At 40.3% G+C, this 22819-nt stretch overlaps 2 protein-coding genes across 3 annotated transcripts in view; one reads left to right on the plus strand and one right to left on the minus strand.

Moving 5' to 3' along the window:
- ATXN7 (ataxin 7) overlaps window positions 1-4148 on the minus strand; it is a 132338-nt gene extending 128190 nt beyond the window's left edge. The window contains exon 1 of the mRNA XM_070455732.1: window positions 4069-4148. The gene's annotated coding sequence lies outside the window, so the exon portion shown is untranslated. The remainder of the gene's footprint in view (window positions 1-4068) is intronic.
- Window positions 3586-22148, plus strand: THOC7 (THO complex subunit 7). 2 transcript variants are annotated; one of them, XM_070455739.1, is made up of 8 exons: window positions 3586-3665; window positions 17128-17245; window positions 17979-18106; window positions 18386-18472; window positions 20037-20094; window positions 20979-21045; window positions 21132-21201; window positions 21814-22148. In XM_070455739.1, the coding sequence occupies exons 3-8, from the start codon at window positions 17998-18000 to the stop codon at window positions 21879-21881; spliced, it is 459 nt and encodes a 152-aa protein (XP_070311840.1). In that variant the 5' UTR covers window positions 3586-3665; window positions 17128-17245; window positions 17979-17997; the 3' UTR covers window positions 21882-22148. The 2 variants fall into 2 exon arrangements, with proteins under 2 accessions (XP_070311840.1, XP_070311839.1); XM_070455738.1 differs by lacking the exon at window positions 3586-3665 and adding an exon at window positions 4313-4427.
- Window positions 22149-22819: the final 671 nt, after the last annotated feature.

Consider the following 22819-nt stretch of genomic DNA (forward strand, 5'->3'; position numbering starts at 1 on the left):
CACAAGACAGGGCTTAATCATCAATTTCTACAGAAAACTGGGCAAGGTGAGAACATTTTTAGCAATAAATAATTTACTGATGAATACAATGTGTGTGCTAAGGAGGGAGGGCCACACATGGTAACTAATAACAACTAACCTACTGGAGTCTCTTGCTAATGAGGCCAGTGGAGGCAGGAGATAAAGCCTCCTTGTCAAAAGTACTAAATTCTTGAGAAAGCAAATGGCAGGGGGCAGGGCTGCCTGGTGACGCCACAAAACTACAGGACTTACAGGTCTAACATTCTTCTAGGCAAGGGGTCAGGAGACTGTGGCCCACGTACAGGTCAAATCCAGCCTCTGCCTGTACATGCCATGAGCCACTGCCAGTACACAACATATTTAAGCGGTTGAAAAAATTAAAAAATATTTCATGGCATATAAAAATTAAACGAAATTCAAACATCAGTGTCCACAAAGTTTTACCGGAATACAGTCATGCCCACTCATTTTTTTTTCTGTGGCTGCTTTCTCCATGAACTGATGGAGGTGGTAGGTGTTACAGGCACCCAGGTGGCCAGCAACATCTTGTCTCATCCTTTAGAGAAAGTTTGTTGATCTCTGTTCTAAGCCATAAAGTCCAGTCGCTTTCAAATGGTTCACAGCTCTGAACATTGGTGCACGCCTATTAGTTTGGCTGAGACATAACCAGGATTTAGGAATAACCTGCCAGCCTAACAGACAATGCAACCCCATTGTTAAGAACAGCAGACAGGTCTAATAAGTCCTACAGATGCAGAGGTAACTGCCCACAGTAACCAGAAAGATGTGCAAGGCTTTCCTGAGTTGAAAGTAGGATGGTCCCAGAAGGTTTATGTGGGAATGAGTATGATTAAAGATTTTCTCTTTGAATGAATGTATTAGCTACCTCTTACAGATGAGAAGAAAATCACCCTCAAAATGGCTACCACTTTCGAGCACTTACTAGGAGCCTAGGACTGAGCAAAGCCTTTTGCTTTTATTATCTCACTGAATGGTCATCTTCTCTAGACTCAGAGAGGCTGGTTGGCTCAGGAAATGGGGGTCAAATCCAGGTTCCACTCTAAAGCTTGTGTTTCCAACCACTCTCCAACTTGAAAGCCCAGGACAAAAATGCTCACCAGACTAAATGAGAGGAAAAGGGAACGACCACAGAAACAGTGGAAGCAAGTTCCTTTTTATGTCATTGAGCATTTTATTCACCCGCCCCCATAATACTCTCTTCTATCAATGTTTAAAGAAAAAAATACAATTCATTTCTTCCAAAATCTTTGCTTGAGAGCAGTAACAGAGTGGGGCTGAATGAACCACTCTCCCCAGGAGCTGGTTGTCGAGCTCAAGCCTCTGCTTATCCACCATTCATCTATTCAGTCTAAATGTTTAAACGTAATTTAAAAACAGCCACAACGCACCCAGGACTAGCACTGTCAAGACCTTTCTGCGGTGCATGGTTTATCAATTGACAGACAACACTTTGCTGTGGGAACAAAATGGCAGTGCTTTTGTACCTCTAAGACCACATGACTAGGTTAAAGACAAACTTAAAAGGCAAGTATTAAGCAAAAAGATATACTTTTTTCTTATTTTTTCTCTTAATTCTTCTAACTCCCATTTTACTTAATAAAAACACATATCTATAATTAGGGGGCTCAGGCTCTCTCTTATAAAACAACTCTAGCCCCCTCCTCAGAAAAAGACACACACACACACAAGTTTAAGCCACAACTCTAGGGGGTTCAGGAATATCTTGAAGCCCATTCATGACCCCTTGAGATTCACAGACCCCAGGATAATCCCTGCTCTGAAAGCAAAACACAGGATTGCCTATTTTACAGGATCAGGATACAGACCACAAAGCTAGCTCTCTCATCATCTTTTAGAGTTTCAGAGGCTAATATTAAATAAATACTCAAAGAAACTTTCTTAACTAGACTCTCATACTCTCAAAAAACCGAACCTAATAACTAGAGTAAAGCCCCAAACCTAGAGCCATATATGTTCAAAGTCCATGTCAGTTTTGTTGAGTTTAAAATCTACAGTCTCTTTCTGTTCATGGAGATTTTCCTAGGAAAGGAAGAAATGTTACTATGGACTAGAGCTTGAGTGTTTTCGACTTTAGCATTCATGAATATGTTAATTTACAATAAACTGTATAAAAGAAGACCACTTGTAAGATTAAAAGATGTTCTCTCACTATATATGAGATGAAGAAAAGTTGATTAAAATAATTCTTAAATATTCAACACAAAAGATCTGTGTCAATGCAATTGCCAATTAAGTTAAAAAATCTGCTTCTTCAGCCTCATGAAGTTCAAAAAGGCTTAAGTACCACCACCTGAGACAAGAATGTTCAGGAATGTTTAGTTTCAGGTATACCTCAAACTTTAAAGTCTTTCCATCTTTCTTGGTCTGATTGATTCAGAAAATTTCTGACATTGCCCAACAAAATACAAAACGAACTTAGTAAGTGTTTGGTCAGGACTCCATCTATGACTGAAGGATACACTGACTCTTGAAAATTTAACTTACAGGAGGCAGAGATACTTTCCCATAAACAACAGTTAAGGTTACTTCCAGTCACTAGATACTGTTTCCAAATCAGTATTATGACGATAATGCCAAATAATAAGTAACTCAAAAAGAACATCATTTCACCGCTCAACAGTTACTTTTTAAACTGATTACGGCCCAAATGCCACCTGAGACAGACAAGTAATTGATGCCTGAAATTTACAATGTGTAGCACTTAAGATTTAAAGTAATTCCCCTTTTGGTTAGTGTCTTCTCTCCCTCTAAACCAAGAAAATGAAAGAACTCATGCATCAGAATTTATGCTAGTATTAGTTTAAAGCCAGGAGAGATTTCGCACTGTGGGGGAGAGCAATTTATACCTCAAAATATTCACTCAAGGTAACTTGCTTCCTTTTTTTTTTTTTTGGCCTTTGTGTTAAAAGTCATAGGTGCTAACTCTTTAGAGCACTGTTGATGAGCATTATTGAAGTTTTTACTTCATATATGCGGATAAAATTTTATGCATACTGATTTCAAGCTAGAGGTGATACACCCTTCACTGTCACATATTTGCATGTACAGCTCTTCCTCTCAAGAGAAAACCAGGAGAAAGAACTCAATTTGACTACGGAAACTGAAACAACCAAATCCGTCTTCCATAAGAGCTTCATCCCGAAGAAGCAGGGTACTTGGGGGGGAGCAGAAATATTGGAAAATAACTCAATAATATCAAACCTGGATTGAAAACTCAGACCCGCTTCTTGGGGCTCACTGAATCCACCCCAGTGGAGATGAAATCAGCCGGACTGCTGCCCGTTTCCTTTCGCCCCTCACCATCGAAATGTTGCCATTTGCGAGAAGCTCATCGAAGTTGAATCAAAGTGACTTTTGGGAAGAGATGCCAGTATCTCCGGCAGTGTGCTCCGGAAATGTGTAACTACACGCTAGTCAACGTTTCTCATTGAGCACCTCCCTCTCCCTTCACTTTCGACTTCCCCTTAAGATGGGGACACTTTTTGAAAATCTGAGAGAGAAATAAATAAGAGCATCCCGTCCCGGTCGCCGGCGGGGATTCCGGCGCCCGGGGAGGAAGGCGGGCACCCCGCACCGCGGCGCTAAGCGAACTCCGCCCGCAGGTCGCTAAGTTTCTCCGTCCCTGTTTTCCGGCACCCGCCCGAGCCCCGAGGGGAAGGGGGCGGCCGTCCGGGCCGGATCCGCGCCACCTGGAACCCGGGGCCTTTTTCGCTCGAAGACCGCGCCCCGCGCGAGTGCCCGCGTGCGAGACCCGCCCAAGCGCGCGTGGGCGCTAAAGTTCGCGGGGACCCCGGGCGCCCCCTCTGTGCCCCGGGTCCCCCGACTCCCGGGCTCAACCCGGGCCGGGCGCCCCCTCTCCCCGCGCCGCCCCCGAGAGCGAGCCCACCCCCAGCGGCGACAGAGGGAATGGGGCGGCGGGGGCCGCGGCCGCCGTCCCCCGGGAAGCGCTAGGGGTTCGGACCCCGCGTGGCTCCAGCCGCCCCGGCGGCGCCCGGACGAGCTCACCTGGCGTCTGGCGGCGGCCTCCGGGGCGGCCTCTGGGCGTGGGCCGGGCGGGGGCGGCAGGGGGCGGGGGGCAGGCTGCGGGCACCGGGGTTGCACCGGGGCCGCCGCCGCCCGCCTGGCCTCGCCCCACACGCGCTGGCCGTGGCCGCCCCCGGGGAGTGCGGGGAGCGCGGGTCCCGCGGCGGCGGCGGCGCAGCGCGGCTCAGGCGGCGGAGCGGGCGGCCGCGGGCGCCGCCGCCTCCTCCTCCATGGCTGTTTACCCGGCTGCATTGTGGGAGTTTGACCTCCGCCGCCGCCAACCGCCGCCTCAGCTTGCGCCGCCGCCGCCGCCGCGCACGCCATGGGAGCCGTGACTGACGGTGAGGCCCGATCGCCGCCGCCCCGGCCCGCTCCCCGGAGCCGCGCGGCCTCCCCGGCCCCCGCCGCCGCCTCCCTCGAGACCCCCGGCCTCCCCCGCCGCTTCCGGGAGCCCCTCGGCTTCCCCGATCGGGTCCCTCGGAGACCCGGCCTTTCCCGGCCGCTTCCCCCGAGCTCTTCAGCCTGTCTCCGGAGCCTCCCTCCCTGTCCCCCCTCGGAGCCCCTCGGGCTCCCCGGCCGGCTGTCCCGAGATCGCTCGGGGCGTGGGGCGGGTGCGCCGGGAGGATCGTCTGGGGGCCGCGAGCACACGTGGGGGCCTGAGCAGGCTGGCAGCCAGCGATGCGCGGGTGGGTGGTACCCGGAAGGGGTCCAGGCTCTCGGAGGATGTGGTGAGGGAGCACTGGGTGGGGGCGCTGGGGTCCGAGGGGCGGCGAAGGGGAGGAAGGGCTGGAGGCCTTGCCGTTGGGGGTCGGGAGGACCTAAGGAGGGGCTGGAAGAGACTGCGAACTCCGAGGAGGTGGCCGGGGGGTGGGGGTGGAGGGGTGGAGATCGCGCCAGGTTGGAAAGCTGAGAGAGGTCTCCGGACAGGAGTGCAGGGGTTTCGTACAGAGGGGGACACCTGCAAAGTGTCTGGGAAGGTCCCCTAGACAGTGGATGGCACGGAGGCCTGAGAGCTAGCCCTGGATTGGGGGTAGGGAGAGGGAACTGGGGATAATATCAAAAAAGAGTGGATGTGGACGGAGTGTTTGGAAGACAGCCAGGGACTGTGCCTGGGAGCCTAAGAAGAGCCAGCAGAGGGATGGGGCCACCTCGGGAGATCCGTGGAAGACTCATTTGTGTGTGCATGTCTTGGGAAGGGCGGTTTGTCCCCTGGCATGGAGTAGGGAGGGAGAGGTAGGGGCTGAGTTTCTGGCAAGTTGTGAGGTCAGTTTAGGAAGGTGGACCCATGTAAGGAGGGGGCAGGAGGTAGTCTACAGAGAGCAGAATAGAGTGACACTTTGGGGAAGGTGGACAGGCATAAGCATGATGGGCAGCTGGAGGGAGAACCTAAAAAGCTATCCGGTTAGGGAGTGAAGAAATCTGTTGACATTTGGGAAGGGGAGGTCTAGGGGCACTGGGTCTGTTTGAAGACTGGCCAATGGATGCCTATAGAGAGGCCATTTCTGAAAAGTTGGAGGTAGACAAGGTCTCCACATGAAAGGACCGGGCCATGGGCAGAAGAATAACAGGCCCAAGTTTTGTGACCATGACAGGGAGTTGTTAGGTGGAGGCTCTTCAAGGTCCAGTTAAAGCTTAGCTTCACTCCAGTTAATTTTTTTCAGTAGGTATCTATCCCATCTGGACTAAGTCTTGGGATTATAGCCCCGGCCAACAGGCAAGACCTCTTCTCTGAGGTCACAGTCTGGTGGGAAAGACACATGAGATAATAAGTTTTCATGGTGGAAAATGTTACTACAGAGGAAGCAGAAGGTGGGGAATTGTAGAAGCACATAACAAAGATTGTTTATCCATTCTCAGAGATCAGAAAACCTCCCTGAAACAGTTACTCTTAATCTCATTTTTGAAGGATTAGTAGATGTATTAACTGTTGGACTGGTATTCCAGGTGGAGAACCACTTGTGCATAGGTAACAAAGTTTCGGAAAACTCAAAGATGATAAGTATTGGCTAGAAGTTAGAAAGTTACGAGCCAGACATCTTTGATGGTTATGGGACGCCATTAAAAGATTTTAGCACTGGTGTGATGTCATCAGATGGCATGAAAAACACCACCACACTCTACTCTGAATAATAATGAAGGGAAGGGAAAGTGAGGCGTTAAGTAACTGGCCTCTCTGCTTTCTAACATCTATAGCATATTGATAGTATGCCAAGCATGTTCTAATTACCATTCCCACTTTTCAGATGACACTGGAACACAACGAGGTTAACTTAACCCTGGGTTGCACAGGTAGCAAGTTATAGAACCTGAGCTCAAAGCCAAAGGACCAGCTGTCGTGGTTCCTAGAGAGAAAGGATGGGGACTGAGACCAAGAGAAGCAGACAGGTGGGAAAGACACTGATGAGGTCGAATGTCAGGAGATTGAGTGGATGTGAGGGGAAGGGCCAAGGATTATTCCAGGTTTCTGATAGGAGTGACTATGTGCTTATTAGTGCGATGGCTCTATTCATTGAGATAGAGAACGGCAAAGGAGAGAGAGGTTTTGTCAGAGGGAGGTGAAGAGGAAGATGAGTTCTAATACACTGATTGCAGTCAAGTGCCCACTATGTCCAAAGAGACCATCAGAATCCCCACTCTGCCATTCATAAGCAGTCTGTCCTTGTGCAGGTTAATTGACCTCTTTGAGCCTCAGTTTCATTCCTTGTAAATGGGGATAATAAAATCTACTTCATAGGCTGGTTTTGAGAATTAGACGCAGCAGAACTTGTGAAGTGCTTTGCACTGAGGCCGATACACAGTAATGTCCAGTGAATACTGTTAATGGCAGAGTTGGCTTACTTGCCTCTCCTCCACTTTCCTTTGATGAGGACTGTGCCTTCCCCATTCTTTATCTCTGCAGACTTCCCCTTCCTGCCTTTTCTGCCTGGTGACTGTCCATTTATTCTTCAGGATCCATATCAAATATTCTCCTCTGCTCTTTGGAAAACCAGTTGATCTTTCACCTGTTAACCACATTATCTTCTTATATTTCTGCTATACCCCTCAATATACTTAATTTACTTACATGGTGTGTTCCAGAAAATATTTAAAGCAGCTAATTATAATGAGAAAACATTAAAATAAATGGATGATAGGGTCTTCCCTGGCAGTCAGGTGGTTAAGGTTCCACACTTCCAATTCAGGGGGCACAGGTCCGATCCCTGGTTGGGGAACTAAGATCCCACATGCCTCACACTTGGAAGTGATCGGAGAGTTTCAAGTGGTCGTCTTTTGGATCACTCCGGACTTCTGTGTAGAGAATGAGTTGTAGGAAGGCAAGAATGGAAGCAGGGAGGCCAAGGAGAAGTGGTCCAAGTGAGAAACCATGTGGGCTCTGATTAGGATGATGGCAGTGGGGAAGACCGGAGTGGCTGGCCTCCACATCTCAGCCTCTTGAAAGGCTCTTGGAAAAGTTCCAACACCTGTTTCTGGAGACTTGAGGAGGGCGGATGTCCTCTTGCCAATCTGAGTGCCTGGGCAGGTGCTGTGCTTTCATGTAATCCTTACATCTAGGTTTGCCTATCCAACTAGACTGGGAGCTCTTGGAGGAGAAACTCTTTATATCCTGTGCAAGGACACAGTGGTTAATTGGAGGAATAATCTGCCCTCCTTTAAGGGAAGGAGAGATACTGTATTGTTATCTACAGATACTGAACTTAGATGGCATCACCAACTCAACATGAATTGGAGCGAGCTCTGGGAGATTGAAGAACAGGGAAGCCTGGCGTGCTGCTGCCACCGGGTTGCAAAGAGCTGGACACGACTTAGAGACTGAACGGCACCAACTGAACTATAAATGTTGTCCCTAGAAGCATCTTTGCATGGACAGGTGGAGGTCCTGGGAAGTTAGTGGCTTATTGTCACAAAGCTAGTTATCGGCAAAGCCATTCTCTCTCCTTCCTTGTTGCCACCCCAGCATTTCGGCTGACTGGAAAAACAGTTTAGATGTTGTCACTGTTAATTTAAACTATGTTCACAGTTTGTATTTGGTATGTTAATTTAAAGGGTGTTAAACAGTGTTAGTACCCTGATAGAAAGCTTTTCAGAAGCACTCTTTGCAGTACAGAGAACATTAGGTATATGTCTTGATCTGCCAGAGCAACAGATGGATGATGAGGAGGGCAATAGGGAGCGGGATGTGGCTGTACACTCCATTTAATAGAGCTTGTTGGTTTTGACAGTGTTGCTTTTTTTTTTTAATTAGAAAGTATAATGCATGGATAATATGCCTGTTAAAACTTGAAATAATGGTTTTTAACATGCCCATGAACAACGTGACAGAATAATGGAACGCCACTATGACTTCCTAATAATGTAATTGTGGATATTTTCCTCTAACTACAGAGATGACACTTTTCATCTGTAAAAGGAAGATAATAATACATACTTCATTGGGTTTTTCCGCAGATGAAGTGTGATTAGTATATGTAAAGCACTTCAAAGTTGAGTGACCATTTAATTGATTGTCCAAACCAGGACACTTTTCAGAGTGAAAGGAGGCAGGAGGTATGGTCATCAAATAGGAGTGTACAAACACTGTGTCTGCTGCTGTTCCAATTTCAGTTGTTGATCCAATGTTAATTACACATTTGTAGCCAAAGGGTTTGTTTGACTCCCCCCGCCCCCCATTAGTACCAATGGATTTGCCCACTTTGTTCTCTCATTTGTGGTCCCAGCACAGGGGTTACTGAAGCAGTTCAAATATTAAATAATATTTCTTTAGCCAAGATAAAAGGCATCTCAAAGTGTCATTGGAGTTTCAACCTTGACTCGATTAGGGTCATACTCTAAACATTTAAATAAATCTAGAGAAAAACCAGAGATGGTGAGGGACAGGGAAGCCTGGCATGCTGCAGTCCATGGGGTCGCAAAGAGTCAGACACAACTTGGCGACAGAACAGCAACAACAGAGAAAAATGAAGGACCTCAACATTGGTTTTTCTGCTTTTCTTTTTTAATTTTTAATGTAATTTTGGTTTTTGTCATTTACTTTGGTATCAGCAATTTATTTAGACTGGGCCTAAGTGTCTCCGGAGAGATCCCTGTTTACATGGATGAATCAAAGCACCTTACTCTTTTCCACCTGACTTTTTTGTGTCTTAACATTGGTGGCCTTCATAGTTGTTTTAATAATTTTAAGCTTCTTGAAAGGAGGGGCTCAGTATTATTTTACCAGGAGGAATCCAACACAGTGGGATATTCCTAATTCAGCTTAATAATCCATAAGCCATGGTGACCTAGTGATGAACGTAACAGGAATTTGCACACACGTTGTTTTGACATGGCCTTAGTCCCTCCTCTTGTTAAGAGGTCAAGTCAAACCAGTTTTCTTTTTTGTTGTTAACACGTCACAGATTTACTAAAGAACACTGGTGAGAATTTTCAATACAGAAAAAATGAAGAAAAATACCTCAAAGTGACCAGTAAGTTCTCTATCCAAATAACAACTCAGTACTGCGAGGCAGAAAAGTGGTACATGTCAGGAAATTCAGGAAGAAATGCCCCAAGGACAGTGAAAAGCTTCCCTTCTTCACCTTCCACATTTCAGCCCAGTCCCCAGTGGCAGTTTCTGTAAGGTGTTTTTTTGCATACCCTTCCAGAATGATTATCAAATGCCATCAAAGGTAAAAAGCACCTTCTCTCGTGTCAAACTCCTGAGTGTGAGTCCCAACTCCACTCCTACTTCTTATGGCATTCAATTTGGACAAGTAACTTCCAGTCCCTTCATTGGTAAAACTGGGGTAATAATATCCACTTTACTGGGCTCTTGTGAGACTAAATGAGCATATTGTAAGCATTATATACATATATATATATATGTTAGTTGGTGTACCAGTATGCATATGTAAAGTTTTACACAAATATTTACATGCTGTTCTGAACTATACTTCCATAATTAATGATACATCTTTGAGTTCTTTCTAAACCTTTTGGGGCTCCTCCTACCTTATTCTTTTGTGATATTCTACTAGTTTTTTAATCAATCCTCTTCTAAATGTTTTTTGTTATTTTCCTTTTTTTTTTTCTTTAACTTTTATAAATAGTATGACAGTGGAGATAGTTATCTTTGTACACAGTGGGAATCACTTCTAGAAGACAGGTCAAAAGTATCTGTATTTTTAATACAGAGTGCTACATTGGTTTCCTAGTAGCCAGATGTTTTTTCCTCTGTAATCTTATCTCCAGTTATCCCTTCCTGTAGTTTTCCATTTGGATCCAGAGTGTTTAGGAGCACTGAGAAAAGCCAGCGGTTCATTTGTGTACTTTTCAGAATATCTTGCTAAAGAACCTTTAGAGGGGAAATGCTGATCCTCACTGAGAAATCACAGAATTGCTATTTCTGAAAAGCAGGTGAGATTGGGAGCTGTGAGGTCTAGCAGACTGGGAGGCACATTTCACAGCAGCTTAACCCTAGGAGGAAGTTACATGACAGGCTCATACCTTTTGTCAAGGCTTGACCTGTCCCTAAAGTAAGAGTTTTGGAACTTAGCCCACTATTATCTTCCAAATTGTCCTTCTCTTTCCTTTTTGAACATCTGCTCCAAGAGGCTATGAAAACTTGTTCTATAATCAAGGTTTTGATTGCCACTTTGAGGGAATAACAGTTTGTGAAAGCAGTGTAAGTGTGCTTTCTGAGAGATTGTCCTTTCCACACGAAAACGAGAAAACAACTGCAGTGGCTCTGTCAATCAGCCAGAGGCTTGGAAATGGAGAGCTGGTTTAATAACTGTAAAGGAGTCATTTCTTCCAGCCTGTTTATGAAAAGTTAGGTATTAAAATCTAACCCTTTAAAATGGCTTTCTTGAGACCTATTTAGCATTTTAAGCAGTCTTGTATTCTAGTTAGAGGATGGCATATAAGATAGGCATATAAAAAAATGCATCCCAGTTTTTCAAATAAATATTTGCTCATCATCATGCTTGTGTCATAACTGATTTGAAAGTGATTTTGAATGGCAGACATGTTATAGAGTATACAGTGGTACCCATATAACTGAATCCAATAAGAAATCTTCATACAAGCCTAAAATCTGGTGGAAAGCCACCATTCTCGGAGCAGACATTAGGTATTTTGGGTTAAAGGCTTTTCCAAGGTGGTTTTGATCCTCATACTCGTAAAGAAAGTGTTTGTGACAACTAAGGAATGATGTTGATAACATCACTGAAATAATTTCTAAACCAACTTCACTATTTTTACAGGTAGACCAAGGGCCTCCTGACTTAATATTACTATTCAGATTGCTTACAGAGAGCTTCAAGCATGATAATAATTTATGAAGTCAATGCATACAGTAAACAGAACATGTTTAGGTGTGTCCAGTCTAGAGCTAATTAATGAGGTACAATTAAAAATAATGCTCGTGTCATACATGCCAGGAACCATCAGCAGCTGGCCATCTTTAAATTTAAAAAGCAGAGAAATTTCAGACAGGCAACTTACCCTTTTAATTTGTTGCTGTTGGAGCTGTGCTCTGTACTTTATATATTTTTATATGTATATATATATGAATATATTATAATACATAATTATATATTTAATATATTAATATACAATGTAAATATATGATTATATTAACATATATTAATATATAATTAATATTATATAATTATAATATACAATATAAAATAGATAAAATTATATATAATTATAATTTATAAGAAATATATAATTATAATTTATAATATAAGCTATTTTAATTTATATATAAATATATTTTATATTGTATATTATATAATGTACATTATTTTATATTACTACATTATAAATATGTATTATATAATATTATATATAAATATAATTTCAGTCCTCCTCATCCCCACAGACATTCCTAGGCAGCAACTACCTATGCTGTTTAAGCTAGGAATACAATGACCTTATAGCTTGAAGCTTGAGACAAGCAAATTTGTGATAAATCGTAAATATGCAGAACTTTCTATGCATCTTATGTAACTATGTCAGTATATAGATGTATCTATAGATATAGCTCCAACATTTATTCACTGTTTCACATTACTTTGGGAATTAAATTTAACATGAAGATAAGAATAATTTTGCTTTTCTCTTTTTTGTTTTCCTGTAGTGAACAGGCACTTGTATACTTTCATTTCCATAAGGTTTCACAGCAGTCCTATGAAGTGGATTGTTTTATTCCCATTTTTACAGATGAAGCTAAAAGTTGGTCACGCACACAAAGTAAATACTGCGGACTAACCAGAACACTGGCCCCAGTTTTTGACTTGGGGTCTGGCTGTGAAGAAATGCTCCGTAGACGAAAGAGGGATCAGGCTCAAGCAGGAGAAGGACCTTGAGGGCTGGACAGCATGTCCCCTGTGCTACAGAACGGATCAGCCTGCCCTGCTCGTCCCCGCCAGTTGTTCCTGGCTCCTGCCTTTTCCTAAAACTAACCAAGTCTCTGTTGAGCCCTTGTCTGCCTTCCAGGACCTGTGACTCTGATCTCTGCTTTAATTCACACCCTTTTAGCTCCTTCGGTGGGCATATGCTTTGGAAGCCTCCTAACTAGCCTCCCAGCCTGTGAGAGCTTCACAGTTGCACCCCATTTTGTACACTTGATCCTCCTAGAAAGTCCCATCACAAATCTCCAGCAACTCCAACTTGTTGCCTGCCAACATGATCAGAGTCTACCAGTGTGGCATTCACTACTGTGGACTTCCACAATCTGACCTCTGACTGCCTCTATGTGCTTGGGTCTTGGCATCGGTCTCCAGGCCCCCAGACTTCCTAGTGTTCTAGGAAGAGTGCTCACATCCCAGACCCAGCCTTGCAATCCCCACCTCTGCCTTAGCTCACAGCTTTCTCCCTGCCTGTTGCAGGTGAGGTGGGGAGAGACGCGATTTTATGTTGCTTGCTTGCTTTTCCTTCCTTCCACTTTTGTTGAAGTATAACTGATACACTAAGAACTACATGTGTTGTGTATAATTGGATGCAGTTGTGTGCTATGCTTAGCCACTCAGTCGTGTCCGACTCTTTGCAACCCTATGGACTGTAGCCCGCCAGGCTCCTCTGTCCATGGGGATTCTCCAGGCAAGAATACTGGAGTGGGTTGCCATGCCCTCCTCCAGGGGATCTTCCTGACCCAGGAATCGAACTGGGGTCTCCTGCATTGCAGGTGGATTCTTTACCAGCTGAACTATCAGATACAAACACCTATGATACCATCACCACAGTCATAGCTTTCTTTTTGCAAACATCAGTTAACACATTTTGACTACTATATGGTTCAAAAATGAAGTAATATAAGACATTTTCAAAAATATAAGACATATGGTTCAAAAATCAAGTAACATAAGACATCTTTCAGCCTGTCCTCCAGCTACCCAGCTTAACCTGCTCGATTCTTTGGTAACTCCTTATAGTAGTTTCTTGTATATCATTCCAGTATATCTATGTGAACATCAACACATATGAATATACTTATTTCCCTACTTTTATCTGAAAAGAAACATGCCATAAATAGGATTCTTTACCTTGCTCTTTTAACAAGTTGTATTAAGTGGTCTTCCTTTCCATATACACAGTTTTCCTCATTCTTTGTTTTTTATAACTTTGTATTATTTTATCATATTCTTATACCAAAATTTATATATCTTAATCTGCTGCCGATAAGCATGTCATATTGCATATGGGCAAGTATATCTAGGATTTTGGGGGTCAAAGAATTTTGACCATAGATACTGACATTTCCATAGATACTGTTAGAATGCCTTTTAGCTCTTTCTTTTTTTGACCAATGTTGGTCTAATATCAGAAGAGCAGCTTTAGGGACTTCCCTGGTGGTCTAGTGGTTAAGACTCCATGCTTCCAGGGAATGGGTTCAGTCCCTGGTCAGGGAACTAAGATCCCACAAGTCAAGGGGGAGGGCCAAAAAAAAGAGGGGGGGAAAAGCAGCTTAAAATCCTCTTTCCCTGTTCCCCCCAAGCTAAAGGAAGCTCTCCTCTTAAGCTCCTGCTGTGTGTCGGTATCACTTAACAATCTCAGCCTCTGTGTGTATGCATTCATACTGTGTGTTATGGCTCCAACTAGAGTGAAGGAACTCATGTCCTCAAGAGGTTAGTCTGGCACCTGTGGATACTGCTGCTCATTAATCAGATATTCATGTCTTTTGTCCAGGAAGAGAAATCTCTGCTATGGACCTAAGATAAGATGGTTCCATGTTAGTCCTTGTTAGTGTTTTACTGAGACAAAGCTATTTGGAGGGCAGATGTTCCCAGGCAGGCACCACAAATCCAACTTTAAAATATTTATTGAGCATCAGAAATGTAAAGACACAGTCTGAGAGACTGGTGAGGAAACAGAATGAACAGGACATAGGATGGGCCCTGATGAACCTTTCCCCCAAGTTTATTTGGCCTGTATAATGCTTTAAACATTTTTCAAAAATTTTTGTAATTGGGATATTACATATGTGAACAAGTGCACAGATCTTAAGTATACAGCTGAAAAGATCACTAAATGTTCTAGAAACATTTTCAGTTAGTCCCCAGACTTTAAAAATCCCTTGAAAAACCAGATCTGGTAATAAACTCTCGCTTTAGGTACTCAATCCTCAATTTCCCTACTCCCTGTTGCCTACATTCGTTTACATTTGAAATCCATCATCCTCTATAAAGGAGGGTCCCTAGTTACCTGGGAGAAAGATGGGGTCTCTTGGGGGCTTGAAAGAGTAGAGGTAGGAAGATCGAAAATAAACTAAATAGCATCAATTGACCACTGGACTGCTCACCTCCTGAACGTTTACTTGTAACAAAGTTAAAACATGATTGTGACTTTATAAAAAAAAATCAGTTTCATTTTATGAATTTTAATCTCTGCCAGGACTGTGTTTTGCCTCAGTCTCCTCAAATAACATTATTGGTGGTTAAAAGGGGAAACCATTAGTTTATCTCTTTCAGTGTAAATCTAAAACACTTGATGAATCCGTAGCTTGAGCCGTCTGTGACAGCCATGACTCTGAGAACAAAACCCAATTCTAAACATGTTTATCTGATGTTGTCACAGAATAGATTTTGAAACTGGGGTAAAAAAAAACAAAAAAACTGGAGCCATCTGCCTTCCAAAGTTTATCTCCCCTGCACCTGCACTCAAAAATACTTCTGCCTACACACAGGAAGTATTGTTTTAAGATTTTGCTGTTGATTCATCATGCAGGTTCTCTAGGAATTATTCACACTTTAGAAATTATTTTTTAAATGCCTGCATATGGTTTAGAAAAAAAAAAGACAATCCTATAAAATCATAAAAATTAAATCTCATCCTCTGTAGTACCTCTTATCAAAAATAGCCACTATTACCAGTTTCTTATGAATCCTTCCAAAGATATTTGCTGAGTACATAAACACCCGTGTGATGGGCACATACATACACAGATGGCCTCCTCGTTTTCTATACAAATGGCAGCAAACTATGTGCTTCTCTGCACCTGTGTTATTTTCATTTTACTTAACACATCTAAGGAGATTTTTATGATATTAATATATACATCCACACTTTTTTGGCTGAATCTTACTACCTCTTTTTAAAAACATGAGATTCAGCAATTATCAGTTTAGGTTTGTATGTCTGTTTATTGACCCCCTTGTGAGGCATGTGGGATCTTAGTTCTCCAACCAGGAGCCAAACCCATGCCCCCTGCAATGGTAGCATGCAATCTTAACCACTGGACCGCTGGGGAAGTCCCTGCATATTATTACACTTAACAGCTCTTTTATATTTAGCCAGTCTCTTCCTGGTGAATGTTTAGGTTTGCCATCTTCCTGGGTCGGGAAGATCCCCTGGAGAAGGAAATGGCAACCCACTCCAGTATTCTTGCCTGGGAAATCCCGTGGACGGAGGAGCCTGGTGGGCTACAGTCCATGGGGTCGCAAAGAGTCGGACACGACTGAGCAACTTCACTCACTACAAGCAGCGCTCCTAAGAACAATCCTTTTACATTTATCTTTGTGCATGGGTGCACATGCATCTATAGGATGATTTCCTAGAACTGGACTAAAGGGGTCAAAAAGGTATACGCATTTGGAATATTATCTGATTGGCCAGCTGCCTTGCAAAGAGCACACCACTTACATTCTATCAGTGTATGTAAGTGTGACTTCTCAACACACTTACCATCACTTATTATCAGGTCTTTTGATCTTTAGCAGTCTGAAAGATGAAGTGATATCTTATTGTGGTTTCAACTTGCACATCTCTTGTTATGATCCAGCATTATCTTGTCCAGGAAGAACACTAGCTCAGGGCTGCCAAGCAAGCCCACTGGGGCCCTACTTGTTACTCAGCATTGTCATCTGCATTGCTTTTCTATTCCTTTTTCTCTTTTTCTTTTCCTTGGAGCAAAAGGGAGACAGACATTAAAAAAAAAAGAAGAAGAAGAAGAAGAAGTCCTCAGGAGGAAAGAAACATTACAGATTGAATTACTAAATCACACCCCCCAAAAAATTCCTTTTTCTCTGATACATCTCATTCTCTTTTTCTAGTCTCCCACTATGTCTTTAAATCTTTTCTCTCTGTTCCTTTTACCAGTACCTTACAGTACTCAACAACATGAATGCTTCAGGCTTTCTTCTGTCTGAACAGGTTTTGCCTAAAAAGTTTCTCCAAGAATTATTGACTTATTTCTCTGGTAGTACCTGAAAATTATTTTTACTCTACAGCCTGGCAATAAAATGTCAGTTCTATGAGGGCAAGGCTTTTCCCTGCTATAACTCCAGCCCCTAAAACAGTGCCTGACATGAGACACTTAATAACTTTCCATATATATACATGGAAATTATATATGGAAATTACATTAAATCCTACCTAACATAAAATTGACCATTTTAATTCTTTTAAGCACAGTATTTTATGTACAGTTCAGTGGCATCACGTCCATTTACATTTCAGTAGTTTTCTTCTAGATAAATGAATGTGTAGTGGTGTTGCTTATTTGTCCCTGAAAGTGAACAGGAACCAGACAGTCATTTTAATTCACATTATTCTGTCCTCTAGACGAAGTCATACGGAAGCGTCTCCTAATCGATGGAGATGGTGCTGGAGATGATCGGAGAATTAATCTGCTGGTGAAAAGTTTCATTAAATGGTGCAACTCAGGATCTCAGGAAGAGGGGTATTTCATGTTGCTGCCGTTACTATACTAATGTCCTGGTGTGATTTTTTTTTTTAGACCATACATATAGTGCTGTCAGTTTTTCATATCTTCACTTATTAACAGAGTCCAGAGTAGGTTTTTCCGGCCTTCCTTTCAGAGGCTACTTTTATGTTTATTAAAATGTGCAGAAGGTGCAGTGATAAGAAATGAGGGTTAAATTCAGACTTATTACTTTGGTCCCTTTTAAAAGCAGATAAGTGTTTAGCAAGACAAAACACTTAAATGAAATTTTCTCTTCTTTTTAAACGTACTATTCAAGTTGCTGCAAGGTTTTATATATTTGATAAATTTCTAACTTAAAGAGTTTTTTCATCATTTGAATTAGCTTTTCACATAGATAAATAATTATATAGAGTGAAAAAATTGAGAACAGAATTGTGACGATAAAAACCATCTTAAAACATTTTTAAAAGGATATTAAGCAAAATTCAACAAATAGTTGTTTGAATTAAACTTATATTGCTAACAACTACAGTTCCAGCTTTACGTTTGTAACTAATGCAGTTTATAAATTCAAGTAAATCACATTTGGGAAAAGAAAAACTAAGGGACAGATATTTCAAATTATTTTAAATAAAGCATATTCTCTCAGAACCTGGCATAATTTACTTAGCAAAGGTGTGTCTGCATTACAATGATTCAGCTGGAAATCCACAAAATGTTTATTCTCTTGCTCTCTCTTCTGTGTTAGATACAGCCAGTACCAACGTATGCTGAGCACACTGTCCCAATGTGAGTTTTCAATGGGCAAAACTTTGCTGGTGTATGACATGAACCTCAGAGAAATGGAAAATTACGAAAAAATTTACAAAGAGATAGGTAAGGAAACAAAGTAATTGTTTCTGTCTGTGATATTAATTTTTATGGGCTAAGGGAAACAGTATTTACTAACATTTTTCTTTGGTTAGTGGTAAAATAATAACAACATTAATAGAAAGAATATATTCTAATATGATATACTTTGAGTTACAGCTGTGTTTTAAATGCCAGCATCTGTTTTATTAGCAGGGAAACTAAATTTAAAAACACATTTTAAAACTGAAAATGGAGATTATACATGTTGTTATAAGTATCTTAAAAAAAAACCTCTTTATATAGAATGTAGCATTGCTGGAGCCCATGAAAAAATTGCAGAGTGCAAGAAGCAAATTCTTCAAGCAAAACGAATACGAAAAAACCGGCAAGGTAAGGGTTTTGTGGGATGTAGTGCGCAAATACTTCATTACTGACTAGTATTTTCATGCAGCTTTTAACGTGGTGAGATGAAACCTCCAGCTAGAATCAACCTAAATTATAAAAAAGAATTAGGAGATAAACTTAATTCTTTAAAAACTATATTATTGTTTAAAATAGCAGAGAAGGAAGGCCATGGTTAAAAAAAATAGTTGTTGGATTGTGTTGATTAAACAAGTATTTTTTTAAGTATTTTATATATATATATATATATATATTTTACTGTCCTCATACCCCTTTGCCTAAATAATGTTATACAAGTACATTAGATTTAGGACTTTGTGTTTTGTGTGTGTTTAATGGAACTACATAAAAAAAAAAAAAAAAGAATATAAGCCCAGTGACTTTTTTTATTAAGGACTATGCAAGCAAACATTTACAATCTGCCTGGATTTTATTAGAAAAGGAAGGTTAAAGTTTAGTTTTCTTCTCACCTCTTTTGTTCTTAATTAAAGTCTGCCTTATTTTAGTTCATATCAACTAGTTCAAAATAATTTTAATGGCAGAGGCATTGCTCCTCCTATAATGTAAGTTGAAAGGAAGATTAAAAATATAATGTAAAGTCACAACTGTGATATATACATGAAAGATATAGAAAATGTTAATAATTATTTTGGAGTTGTGGAGTTTTATCATTTAGGTTTTGTTGTTGTTTATATTGAATATGTATTATTTTATAATCCAAAAATATGTTATTAAAAATCACACTTATATTGAATTAATCCACTGTCAACAAACAGTTTTACTTTTTAATGAGTTAATTAAGATGATGTTTAATTCCTTATTTTTAAAAGATGATTTTTTAATTCAGTCTAAAATATATGTGGTCAGGTTGCAGTGGCCAATTTAGAGCAGGATATACCAACTTATTTAAGAACTAATATCAACTGAAAAATCATTAAAAAAAATTTTACAGTGTTTTGGTAGATTAATGAGGCTTTTAAGTAAATGCTGCCATATATCATTTCATAGGAAAAGTTAACAAGAGATACATGACTTATCTTGGAGGTCTTAGTGGAGCAGAAACAAAGTTCCTGAATTATAATTCATTAGATCTTTTACCTTTGAAATGAGTGAGAAGTATAATTTCACATTGTCTAAGATTTGAAATTAATTGTAGGATACCTTGTTAATTAATTAGAGATCACCTTGTTGGTCTTCGATTTGCTGGGCAAATAATAAGATTCTCTTATGTTCACAGTCAGTCTACTTGATGAACAATAATGACTTAAGTTCACTTTCTGTTATGCTAGCCCCTTGTATTCTACCCAGGGATACGTAAATGGAAAGACAGAGTAGGAGCTAAAATCCTTGTTTGGAAGATACTTGTGAAGTCGTGACTTGTTGCAGTTATAATTGAATGAAAGGAAGCTGGCAATACTCCGCATATCCTTCAATGTTTCCACTGCCTTATCTACTAGGAAAATAATTAGGAGAGATTTGTGATGTGAGACATTTTGTTTTGATATTCAGGTTCAAAATATCTTAGTTTGGCAAGTATTTTTGTATCTTTCAGAATATGATGCACTGGCAAAAGTGATCCAGCATCATCCAGACAGGCATGAGACATTAAAGTAAGTTTAGAGCTTTACTTTGAAAAGAACTAATATTTATACATAAATGTTTACATACTAGTCTACACATTCCATTTCTATGGGAATATATCATATGTTTCAAAAAGTAGGGGTCAACCTTAAAAATTACAGATTCTAATACCTCTTGATTAGATTTTTCCTTCTGCCAACCTTTACTGCCTATAGTTCTAAAATAAATGCATGTATGTATCAATACAAAGACAGATAAATAGAATATGGTCTACTCATATAGAATACTAAATAGGAGTTATAGAGAATTTGGAAATAAACACTTTCCAAACACCAATTTAAAAAATAATCAGTGAAAAGAAAAACAGAAGATAAATATAATGAACTTTAAATTATTACTAAGTTTCTGAAATACATACAGAATAATAATCATTTATAAAAGTTAGAGCCCTCCAAATATTATATACTGATGCTGTATATTATTGAGATACAAATATATGCATAAAAAAGGATTGGTATAATATAAGGATTGCCTGAATGGATAGTAGAGGAGGGAAAAAGTCCTGGTTCAGAGGACTAGGGGTTTAAGTCCAAAGGGTATTTAATTATTCTGCAATTTACCACATTTACCAAAAAAAAAAGTTTTGAATTATGACAAAATGTTAAAAGGGTTTGATATCCTATTGTCAAGTTTTCCTATACTTTAAATTATCTATAGTTTAATTTTAATGAAAATTAGTACATATTTAGAAGTTAAGGAATCACCCTTAGTTTTAAAAGTCTCATCTTAATGGAGGTTAGAACTCCTTATCCTTTATAATAAATACGATTATTTAGTAACTAAAAAGTTAGATATTAGTTATGAATTATTTTCTCCCCATTAGCAAAATATAACAGTTTCATTTTTTTTTCAGAGAATTAGAGGCTCTGGGAAAAGAATTAGAACACCTTTCACATATTAAAGAAAGTGTTGAAGATAAGGTATTTGCATGTGACATGTATTAGTCTTTGTGTTCTGTATTGGTTTATAGATCATTGTGTATTAATTTTTTTTCTTACTAACACAGCTGGAATTAAGAAGGAAACAGTTTCATGTTCTTCTTAGTACCATCCATGAACTTCAGCAAACACTGGAAAGTAAGTAGCATGACTGTAAAATGAATGTTCATGTAGATTTTACTTTTTAAAGATTAATTTATTTGACTGCATCAGGGCTTAGTTGAGGCATGCCAACTCTTAGTTGCATCATGAGGGATCTAGTTCCCTAACCAGGGATCAAACCCAGATCCCCTGCATTGGGAGCACAGAGTCTCAGCCACTGGACCACCGGGGAAGTCCCTATGCAGATATTTTAATGACCAGAGGGAACTTTTTTAAATTGAAGTCTATCACATAAATTTTGCATTTTGATTCAACTAATCTGTGCTTAGTCACACAGTCACGTCCAACTCTTTGCGATCCCATAGACTGTAGCCCACCAGGCTCCCCTGTCCATCTAACCCTCCAGGCAAGAACACTGAAGTGGGCCTCCATTCCCTCCTCCAGGAATTCAACTAATAACAATAACCAAAGCAGGACTTTTAAAAACCAAACACCCTTGTGTGGGTCAGTTGCAATCATAGGGTGCCATTTTGCCATTTTTGCTTTAAATATATTCACTTATAAAGGACAAAAATGTTTTCATATATTCATCAAACATATAGTTTAAGCAAATTTGATTAGAGTTTTATGTTTCTTTCTCAACTGCAGATGATGAAAAGCTCTCAGAGGTAGAAGAAGCTCAAGAAGCAAGCATGGAGACTGATCCTAAACCATAGACCAAGGAATCACTCTCCATTCCCAAGAATGTTGAAGTAGCAGTGTGATCTCAGTGTGTTTAGAATCTGTTGTGCTCTCGAGATATGTAAAGTTTTGGCAGTGAACTATTTTGCTTTTAAATGTTAATGCAGAGTTCATTCATATTTCTTCACACAGAGGAAGATGACTTCATTATATATTTGTTTTTACTGAAATGTCTTTTTTGTATTTAAAAGGTGGGAAACAATATCCAAAATAAATGTTGAATAAAATGTTTTCAAGCCAAATATGTTTGTGCTCATTGGCATTCTAGATAGTTTTTAATTGGTAACATTGATTTGCTTACAAAATAAATGGAAGATAGTGAGAAGGTGGCACTTCTGGGATGTACATGAGAAAATGAGTCAGTTTCTGGAAATTGTTACCACTTTTGAAAATGGAGACCATGAACAGGCTCTCAGGAGAGCTGTGAACTTGTGAAATTACGTACAGAATGTTTGTGGTGTATGCTTACTGTGAGAGAGGTTCTGTGATAAGAAGAATCACTGGGCTAAGAAGTAATTATAAGATGCAAAGACAATCAATATGTATTACTTTCTAGATCGCTGTCCTTAATACTTGAGATATATGGTTGGTAAATGTTTTGGTAAAACATTTTCTCTCTATTGTTTTCTTCTGTAGGAGTCATTTTCAAGAGTCTTGCAAGAAAGGATTTCATGATCTTTTTATAAATTTAAACTAAGTCTGAATCACATGTACTTTTCTTAAGGATTGAATTATATGTCTAATACTTGCTAGGTTCCATCCTTATCCATTCATTTTAGTTCAGAAACATGACACTTTGCATGAATCATACCTTAATAATGTTACATTTTTGTAATTTTAATAAGAACTCTTCTCTTTAAAAACAAAGGTTTAAAGTTAGCTCAATAGTAGTCACAGTGAAAGTGTCAAAATA

The sequence above is a fragment of the Odocoileus virginianus genome, chromosome 26 (assembly GCF_023699985.2).
Source record: "Odocoileus virginianus isolate 20LAN1187 ecotype Illinois chromosome 26, Ovbor_1.2, whole genome shotgun sequence".
Lineage (NCBI taxonomy): Eukaryota > Metazoa > Chordata > Mammalia > Artiodactyla > Cervidae > Odocoileus > Odocoileus virginianus.